Source organism: Panthera uncia, chromosome D4 (assembly GCF_023721935.1).
Source record: "Panthera uncia isolate 11264 chromosome D4, Puncia_PCG_1.0, whole genome shotgun sequence".
Classification (NCBI taxonomy): Eukaryota; Metazoa; Chordata; class Mammalia; order Carnivora; family Felidae; genus Panthera; species Panthera uncia.
This window is the reverse complement of record NC_064807.1, coordinates 1,139,753-1,149,950: the sequence shown is the minus strand read 5'-3', so window position 1 is coordinate 1,149,950 and position 10,198 is coordinate 1,139,753. Positions and strand designations below refer to the sequence as shown.

At 51.8% G+C, this 10,198-nt stretch overlaps 1 protein-coding gene across 1 annotated transcript in view; it reads right to left on the bottom strand.

Annotated features, from left to right (window-relative positions):
- The window catches only part of WNK2 (WNK lysine deficient protein kinase 2), a 136,462-nt gene that overhangs the window by 33,623 nt on the left and 92,641 nt on the right, over positions 1–10,198 (bottom strand). Inside the window, exons 23-26 of the mRNA XM_049632671.1 lie at positions 3,694–4,460; positions 3,349–3,418; positions 1,402–1,463; positions 633–1,312 (exon numbers count right to left, since the gene is read on the bottom strand). Of these exons, the coding sequence (XP_049488628.1) occupies positions 633–1,312; positions 1,402–1,463; positions 3,349–3,418; positions 3,694–4,460 (1,579 nt within the window). The remainder of the gene's footprint in view (positions 1–632; positions 1,313–1,401; positions 1,464–3,348; positions 3,419–3,693; positions 4,461–10,198) is intronic.

The window sequence follows — 10,198 nt, the reverse complement described above, 5'->3', positions numbered from 1 at the left end:
CCCCCCCCCCCCCCCCCCCCCCCCCCCCCCCCCCCCCCGCAGAGAGGGCGGCTGCCTCTTGGTTCCCCTTACTCTTGCGGCCCGCAGGCTCCCAGGGCAACCATCCCCCAGTGAGAGTGTACAGAGGAGACCCCCCACACGCCCCACAAGGACACACTGTCACTGGATCAGGCACCCCAAATCTAGTGGCTGCTGAGTGCCAGCACTCGGCTGTCAGCAGGTCTCCTATGGCTGGGCCCAACTCAGTGGCTGGGGCAAGTGGGGGAGGGTGAGGCAAGGGGGGGGCGCAGGTGGGAGGAGAGTAAAGCAGGGCCTCAGCAGGTTGGGGGGGGTGGGGCCGAGGCAGGTAGGAGGAGAGTGGGGCGGGGCCGGGGCAGGCATGCTGAAGTAATGTGTTGCTCTCTCTCCCCAGGGCTTGCGCAACCCAGCAGAAGGAATTATGGGACGGCAGAGGCCTGTGAGGCTTCTCTCCAGTATCTGCCACTTCTGCGCAGTGTCCCCAAAACAGTGGAGCAAGTCACACTCTCTGGGGGAGACAGTGAGCCCAGTGAGAGCTACCGCAGGAGACCAGGGTCCGCAGCACAGGCAGCACCGCTCCCCGCCCCCCCCTGCAGCCACTTCTCAGGACCTACTTCTCCCGCAGACTCTGCAGCTCCTTCCTGATATCGGCGTCCTCGATCTCCGAGTCGTTGTCGCTGCTGATGTAGGACGACTGGGAGTGGAAGGAGGTCACACTGATGGTGGGCACCTTCACGCCCACTCTGCCGGGCGTCTCCGGGCCCGGGGAGCCAGCCCGTGGGGACCTGTGCAGGAAGGCGGTGGCCTTCTTCACGAAGTCGCTGGCCACACCACTGCTGCTGGGTAGGGAGGCGTGCTTCTGCACAGGGGGCCGCCTGCGCGGACCCTCGTCCCCGGAGTCGCTGGACACCGGCTCGCCCACGCCGACCTCGATGGAGGAGGCTGTCTGCGCCCTCCGCACGGCCAGCTTCATGTCGGGGCTGTGGGGGGCCTCCTCCAGGTACACGTCTGGCGGCGCCGAGTACCGCAGGCTGTGGGGGGAGCCCAGGGTCCACTCGTCCTGCGTGCTGACCACCGAGAACCGGCCCACAGTTTTGGCTGGTGAGCTGCCGTCCTGCTGCCCTGGATGCTTCTGTGGGGACCCTGCGGCCAGAGTGCCCTGCGTCTGCAGGTGGCTGGCCCGGCTGTCTTCCGTCTGCATCCCCAGTGTGGGCCTGGCTGAAGTTTCCCCCGGGACCCCACTGCTCTGGTCTGCGGGCTCCAGGAGTGCAGGGAAGGCAGAAGCAGGGGCATCCTGGACAAGGAGTGGAAAGGAGAAGTTTCCACCACACAGCAGCAGAGAGGAAACCCCACCAGCCAGGTGCCTGGGAGAACACTCCTTACCTGGGGGGCACCTGGCGCCGGGGGCAAACCTGAGGTTGTCACTTGGCTCAAAGATGATTCTGCTGTAGGAATGTCAGAGTCGTTACTGGGTCGGTGCGGAGGGCAAGGGCAGGAGTAGGTGCCCTCTAGCTGAATTGGATCAGTGGAAGGGAAGCCCCCCACCCAGGGCAGGGGGATGTACCGCACGTGCTCAGCAGCTAAGAAAACTATAAACACTCCAGGAGGCCCTGACCCCATTTCTTGTTAGGAGACACCCAATGACTCGGGGAAGGGAGGAGGGTTCAGCCTGATACCTCTCAGGTCCCTGGAGGAATCTGCTCCAGAACCTGGGGCACTGCCCCACCCTCTGCACACCTGATGGCCATCACCTGTGCCACCTGTCACTTCTAACACCTGACAGTGCCAATCTGTGTCACGGGTCATCTCTGCACACCTGATGTCACTACCATCTCACCTGTCATCTTTATACACCTGAAGGACTCCCCATCAAATCCGACGATAAAAGGGCCTCACGAGGTCCTGCATCAATAGGGCCAGTTCTTAACTCTATGGCTCAGCGTCTAGGGAAGGCCCGCATCACCTGAAGCTATCCCAGCTTCCCCATCTACAGAGCATGGATGCAGGGTGGTACTTCTGACCCCCTTTCCCAGGACCACCGAGTGGTGGAGCAGGAGGAGCTGACGTGTGGGAGACTGGCCCAAGCCGGGCCCGCACGTGGCAAAAGCAAGCCGCAGGCAGGCAGGGGCTGTGTCAGCCCACAGCCAGACTGACGTGCTTGCCGCAGGGGTGAGAGCCTCTGGCAAGGTTGGGGGGGCTGCTGCTGCAGATTCCCAGGGAGACCCAGACCCAAATGTCACACACCCCCAACCTACAGGCAGTGCCTGATGCCCCCCCCATCACATCCCTGCAGTGGGGGATCTGCCCTCTCTTTGCACACCTCCAGGCACAGGGGTTCACTCTACACTCCCTGTTTCCAGACAGCTCTGACCACCAGAAATGCTGACCATGTCTCCTTACGGTTCCCCGACAAGCTCTGCACTCTGTGAGGAGTGGGCTTGGGAGTGGCTACAGCATTTGAAGTCCCTGATGCCACAGAAGGGACCCATGGTACATTTCTCATGCACAGAGGTCAGAAGAGGGAGCAGGCGCTCAGGGACAGCGTCTTACTTTCTCCCTCGGAGCATTCCTGCTTGAACCTCCGTTTCGCAGGTAAACACGTGCTGGGGTTTCTGACTCCTGTGCCAGCTGTCCCCATCCCTCGACAGTGTGACACCTATGAATGCAGTATCCAGAGGCCCAGTAGGCCACTCCCCTCACTCTGCCAACTGGGGCCTCACCTGCCGCTGACACAAACCCAGGGTCCTGTCACAAGGTCAGCTGGACCTTTATCTTGCTGATCTCCCGAGGAATCCCAGGCCAAGAAGAAACCCCACCTCGGAAGGTCAGACCCACCCCCTTGGGTTGACACACAGGTGTTCAGGTAATGAAATGAGAACCACAAGAGCTCCCACAGAGACCCACAGCACCCAGGAGGCTCAGAGGAAGTTCCACAGCAGGAACTTGCTGGCCCCAGGCCGGCAGCTTCCACGGACAGCTGGAAACGCTCAGCCCCAGCCCTGCACTCTACCCAAACAAGCTCCCGCATCTTGTAACCTTCTAAAGAACACGGGGCTCAGGGATGCCTGCCAGAGCGCATGGAGAGCACTGGGCAGCTGGACAGTCCCTGAGCACCACCTGACACCCAGCCCAGCTGTTTCTACAAAGGCCTTTCTCACCTTGGGGCCTGAGCATGTGCTCTGTTAGAACACAGTGGGCTTTAACTAACGCATCACGACGGGCTCCCACTATGCCTGAGTCCCACCCAAGATGCTATAGGGATGAAGGGTAGAGACGCGGGATGCACCTTGAAAGCACTGGGGGTCTGGCAGGTGACCTGGGGCTCATTACCTGTCAATGGCGAGGACCCAGCCTGCTCCAATGCAGCCCCCAGCCCAGGGGCTGTTTCTGACTTTCCCGGCTGGTGGAAGAAAGGGAGAGAGCCGTTAAGTCTCTCCTGGCGTTGCGTGCAGAGACCTGCAGATCCCCTCTGTATGAAGGCTGGGCTCCTCCCCAGGCCACCCTGACCGGGGCCGTCCAGACCAGGTCCCGACCTTGCACACACACTCCCCAAGTCCCCAGATGAGCCACTTTTTGTAAAACATGGGGGTGGACCTGAGTGCGGGGCGGCCACAGCCGACTGAGGCAGGTCTGCGTGCCTGGGGTGCTCGCCACCCTAGTAGGGCCGGAACTTACCACGGGCTGGGGCTCCAGGGTCAAGTCTCGGTCCCCCGCCTCCACAGGGGTCCCGGCAGAGGCTGAGGAGGTGGGCACGTGCTCCTGGTAGAGCAGAGTTCGAAGCTTCTCATCTAGGCTCTTGATGGTGCTGTCCACAAAGCCCACCCTGGGGGGAGGCCCCTCCCCATCTGACTCCAAGGCCGAGGGTGGCTGGGGGGCCCCAGTGGGCCCCAGTGGGGGGCTAGGGAGCTGGGGAGTGGCCAGGCTGATGGCCCCTACTGCAGGGGGCAACGGGGGTAGGGGCTGACCCAGGGTGGGCTGAGGGGTCCCACTGGGGGCGCTGGGTGCAGGGGCTGGAGCCTGCAAGGGCTCACCCTGGGCCATGGCCTCCCTGGCTGAGGTGGGCTCTCCCAAACCCGAGGGGTAGCGGGGGGCCTCCAGAGGTGGGGCACAAGGCCCCCCACCTGCACCCAGGGGTTGTGCAGAAAGCTGGGTGTCTTGAGTCTCTGCCAGTGGCTGGGGGGTCTCACGCTCACTGGCCATCCCCTGAGAGGTCCCTGGGCCCCCTGCCTGCACAGCAGTCCCCACTGAGGGCTCTGGCTTGGGGCTGGCGGCTGGGGTGGCCGCATCCTGGGGCAGAGCAGTCACAGGAGGGGAGGATGGCAGCAAAGGGGCCGGTGCACCGCCAGGGGTGTCCCTGGGGCCTGTTTGGCTCAGATGCTGTGGACTGGCTGGGAAGCCGGATTTTTCCTTTAAGGACAGCTGGTCTTTACAGGGCGCTGTGTCTAGAAGAAATAGGAAAATGCCTCTGTACCAGCCTACTCTGGTGTTGTTCACCTGGCACTTCCCTAGCCAGAAAGATGCCTTCTATGACCTGCAGACCCCACATGCTGGTCTTCTCTTCTCCAGTGTGCCTGACTTCTCCCCTCAGGCCCCCACACCAGCAATGCCCCCCTGCCACCCCCCACCCCTTCCCTCTGGTTGTTCAGGAGCACTCAGCCCTCAGGCACAACCTGCCCCCACCTGCTGGGGGTGTGGCACGAAAACATGCCTCTGGTATGCTTCCCACCAGCCAGTCCACAAACTCGTAAGATGAGCTTATAAAAGCACAGTGCCTATTCGAGCCCCACACACTCGCTGCCTCAGAGGGAACATGAACCTCCCGTGAACAGACCCTGATAAGGTCAGAAGCACGCGACACCAACACCAGCGTCCTCTGGAAAGGGGTGCTCAGGGAGGAGCTGACGGGAGGGAGGAACCAAGCAAGGGACCCCGGCTCCCGCCCAGGAACTCCCAGAGCTTCTGTGTGCTCCCGAGCCTGGGAATATGCAGAGAACGGAGCCTGTCCTGTTTCCCCAACTGACTTCTCCTTTGAGGCTACTCTTCTTTACTTAAAATTGCATCAAACTAAAATGAAAAGCTTACAAAAATACAAGGGGGTAGGGGGAGCGCCGGGATCCCACACCCCCAGACTCACACTGCCCCCCCCCCCCAACCCGGGACCAACCGCCCCCCCTGGTTTCTTCACGGCATTGCCCCACAAACACGTGCTCTGAACACCACAGCTTAGTTCTAACTTTGACTATTGTATCAGCAGACTCCTGTTTACTCTTTCCTGTCTGGCTTCTCTCACCATTTTATCTGGGAGATGCGCCCACGATGCGTGTCTGCATAGTTTCACTCCCCAACTCCCCTATGACTCCTGTGCCATTGTGTGCTATGCACTAGCACATAAGCGTGAACACGCCAGTGCACATGTGCTGGGCCTACACCCCAGACGGGGCTGCCGGGTCACAGGGGCCTCAGCCTTCAGGAGCCACGAACCGGCTTCCCTACACACCTGTGCCAGTTCCCCTCCCAGAGCAGCCTCCGTGCTCCCACACTCCCAAGTCATCCTGGGAACTGGAATAGGACCTAAAGTGGTTTTATTTGTTGAGAGAGTGAGTGTGTGAGCTGGGGAGAGGACAAAGGGGGGCAGGGGGAGAGAATCTCAAGCAGACTCTGTGTTGTCAGCACAGAACCTGACGCGGGGCTCGATCTCACCAACTGCGATATCATGACCAGAGCTGAAATCAGGAGTCAGATGCCTCACTGACTGAGCCTCCCAGACACTCTGTTTGTTTTTAAGTAGGCTTCATGCCCATTGCTAGTCCAACATGAGGCTTGAACTCACAATTCTGAGATCAAGACCTGAAATGAAATCAAGAGTTGGATGCTAGGGTGCCTAGGTGGCTCAGTCAGTTAAGACCTACTCTTGGTTTCATCTCAGGTCATGATCTCATGGTTTGTGAGTTTGTGCCCCACATCAGGCTCATGCTAGCAGAAGAGGCTGCTTGGGATTCTCTCTCTCTCTCCCTCCCTCCCTCCCTCCCTCTCTCTCCCCCCACTCACGGCTCTCTTTCAAATAAATAAAAAAAATAAAAAATAAAAAAGAGTTGGACGCTTAAGCCATCCAGGCACCCCTCCCTTTTTGTTTTAAAAACATTCCTATCATCACCACTTAGCAGTCAGACCATTCTTGTCAATCAAGATGTGGGCATACCTCTGGGTGCTTCTACTCCCTTGTTCAATGTCTACCCCTGTTCCAGTACCACAGTGTTTTCTATAGTTGTGGGTTTACATAATTAGTCCCAGTACTCAACAGAACACTTTCCTTCCTCTAGAGGGTATCTCGGTTTTTCCTGGCTTTTGCATTCCCACAAATACCATACAATCAACTTGTCAGTGCCCATTAAAAGTCAGAATTTTAACTGAGACCACAATGAATCTGTAAATCCATTTGGGGAAAAGTAATGTGTTTACCATATTGAGTCTTCTAATCCATGAACATGGTATATATCTTTTGATTCATTTCTTAAGTTTCTCTCAGTGTTTTAGTAAAGGTCTGGGGTATAAAGGACTTATTTTGTCAGAATCATTTCTATTTCATGTTTGCTATTACTATGTTACTACAAATGGAAATGTAATAAATTTCTATTTACTAACTATTGCTGGTATAGAAAAACTGTTGCATCTAGTTACCTCACCTAAATTCACTTATTAATTTTAATATTTTCCTAAATTTTAATTTCCATGTATGTAGGCACTTTGTCAACAAATAATGATAGTTTATTTCTTCCTTTCAAATCCTTATAGCTTTTTAAAATAATAATTAAGTGCCATTAGTCAGAGGTAAAAATGAAATAATTACTGCAAAAAAAAAAAAAACCCACATGATAATTTCCACCTCAGAGTGGGAAAAGTTTTACAAACATATTCCTTGGAAAGAATTATAATCTGACCAAAAACAATAATTTTATAGCAAGGGCTTCTTAGTAAAAGGTTGTTATCTTGTTCTGTCCAAATGCTTAACAAAAAGTAATGTTAAAAGAAACATCACCACTTACGGAACACCAATTTATAATTACATTGAAAAATCAGAATAATCACTCAGCTCTGAGCATCTATTATGTGGCATTCATTATGTATTTAATTCTACTTGAAGAGTGATTACTATTGGAATTGAAAATAGAATGAAGCCTACCTTAAGTTGGTACCAAGCCAAAATTTACTTTGGAAAACCTTGTTTTGAGATTAATGACATTTTTTTTCAAATGAAAAATAAAGCTATTATACCATTACCATAACCTCCATAAATATTTACCAAAAAAAAAGGGAAGCGGCTCTTAAACTTAGCTGCAGACTGGAATCACCTGGAGGAGCAAAAGGTGACACTGGGTCCCCTCTGCCGAAATTCAGATTTCACTATAAGAAGCAGACTTCTTCAGTCCTGCTGCTTTTCTATTATTTTTTCCCCTTTCTCCTCTTCCTCACCCTTGCTCCCTGCCTCTCTCCTTTTCTTCCTTCCTGATGTCATACCCCACACTGCACCAAGACCTCCAGTATGAGATGAAAATAAATGGTGATAATTGGTATCTGTTTTCTATCTCAAAAAGAAAGCATTCGAGGGGCGCCTGGGTGGCTCCATCGGTTAAGTGTCCGATTTCGGCTCAGGTCATGATCTCACGGTTTGTGAGTTCAAGCCCTGTGTCGGGCTCTGTGCTGACAGCTCGGAGCCTGGAGCCTGCTTCGGATTCTGTGTCTCCCCTGTCTCTCGGCCTCTCCCCTGTTCATGCTGTCTCTCAATAATAAATAAATGTTAAAATTAAAAAAAAAAGAAAAAAAAGAAAGCATTCGACATATCACTATTAGAAACACTTGCTGTTGGGGCACCTGGGTGGCTCAGTCGGTTAAGTGTCTGACTTCGGCTCAGGTCATGATCTCGTGTCCGTGAGTTCGAGCCCCGCGTCGGGCTCTGTGCTGACAGCTCAAAGCCTGGAGCCTGCTTCAGATTCTGTGTCTCCCTCTCTCTCTGCCCCTCCCCCACTCGTGCTCTGTCTCTGTCTCTCAAAAATAAAATAAAAAAGAAATACTTGCTGTTGGGGCACCTGGGTAGCTCAGTCGGATCTGACTTCAGCTCAGGTCATGATCTCACAGTTTGTGAGTTTGAGCCCCGCGTCGGGCTCTGTGCTGACAGCTTAGACCCTGGAACCTGCTTCTGATTCTGTCTCCCTCTCTCTCTGCTCCTCCCCTGTTTACTCTCTCTCTCTCTCAAAAAATAAACATTAAAAACTTATTTTAGAGAAATAGCTGCTGTTGTTTTTAAACATTCTTCATCAAATTAAACTAATTCATCTTTATACTTCTCTTTTTATTAAAGTCATTAACAGGCTTTGAATCTCATGAAATGCTTTCTTCCGTCTATTGAGATGATCACATGCTTCTCCTTTAATCTGTGCCTCTGTCAGCCACCATTCCACTCTCTGGTTGTATAAATTCCCCCCCCCCCCGGACATCATACAGTATTTGTCTTTAGCCCTCTGGCTTATTTCACTTAGCATGATGTCCTCCACGTTCATTCATGTTGTCACAAATGGCAGGATTTCCTTGGTTTTATGGGTGAATAGTATTCCATTGTATATATTTACATTTTCTTTATTCATTCAACTGTCAATGCTTAGCTTACTTCCATCTTGGCTACTGTGAATAATGTTGCAATGAACATGGGCGTACTGCTATCTTTTCAAGATAGGGATTTCTTCAGATCTATACCCAAAAGTGGGACTGTGAGATCATATGGGAGTTCTATTTTAAAATTTTCAGTAACCTCCATACACTCTTCTATAATGGCTTAACCAGTTTGTATTCCCACTAACAGTGTACAGGGTTCCCTTCTCCCCACATCCTTACCAACATGTGTTATCTATGGTCTTTTTGAAAAAAGCCATTCTGAAAGGTATGAAATGATATCTCATTGTGGTTTTGATGTGCATTTCCCGGATGATTAGTAATGCTGAGCACCTTTTCACATATCTGCTGGCGATTTGTAGGATTTCCTTGGAAATAACATCTATTCAGACTCTTTGCCCATTTTTATTTTTAAATGTTTATTTTTGAGAGAGAGAAGAGAGAGAGTGTGGGCATGTCAGGAAGGGGCAGAGAGGGAGAGGGAGAGAGAGAGAGAGAAGTTTGAAGCAGGCTGTGCGCTGACAGCAGAGAATCTGATGTGGGGCTCGAATTCATGAGCTGTGAGATCACGACCAGAGCCAAAGTCAAAAGCTTAACTGATGAAACCACTCAGGCGCCCTCTCTGCCCATTAAAAAAAAAAAAAAATTTTTTTTTTAAGTTTATTTATTTCTGAGAGACAGAGTGAATGGGGAAGAGCCAGAGAGAGAATCTCAAGAAGGCTCTGTACTGTTAGCACAGAGCCCAATGCAGGGTCCGAACTCACAACAGTAAGATTATGATCTGAGCCAAAACAAAGAGTTGAAGGCTTAACTGACTGAGCCATCCAGGTGCCCCTGCCATTTTTAATTGGATTATTTGAGGGATCTTTTGTTTTTGCTATTGAGCTGTGTGAGTTACTTACATATTTTAGGTATTAGCCCCTTATCAGATATATGATTTGCAAATATTTTCTCTCATTCTGTAGGATGCCTTCTCATTTTGATTCTTTTGCTGTGCAAAACCTTCTTAGTTTGATGTAATCCCACTTATGATTTTGCTTTTGCTGCTTGTGTTTTTAGTGTCACATCCAGTGTCAAGGAGCTTTTTTCCTGCTTTCTTCTAGGAGTTTTATGGTATGTCTGAGAAGTCTTTAGTCCATTTTGAGTTGATTTCTATAAGTGGTATGAGATGAAGGTCCAATTTCATTCTTCTACATGTGGATATCCAGTTTTCCAGAATCATTTCCTGAAGAGACCATCCCTTCCCCATTGTGCGTACTTGGCACCTTTGTCACAGATTAGTTGATCATCTGTGACTAATGACTATTACATTAGCCTGTGTCTGTTTTTATGTCAGAACCCAACTATTTTGACTAAAGTTCTATAATACAGTTTAAAACTAGGGAATGAGATGCCTCCAGGTTTCTCATCTCGAGATTGCTTTGGCTGCTTGGGGTCTTGTTATTCCATTCAAATTTTAGGACCGTTTATTCTATTTCTATGAAAATGCCGTTGGAATTTTGACAGGGATTGGACT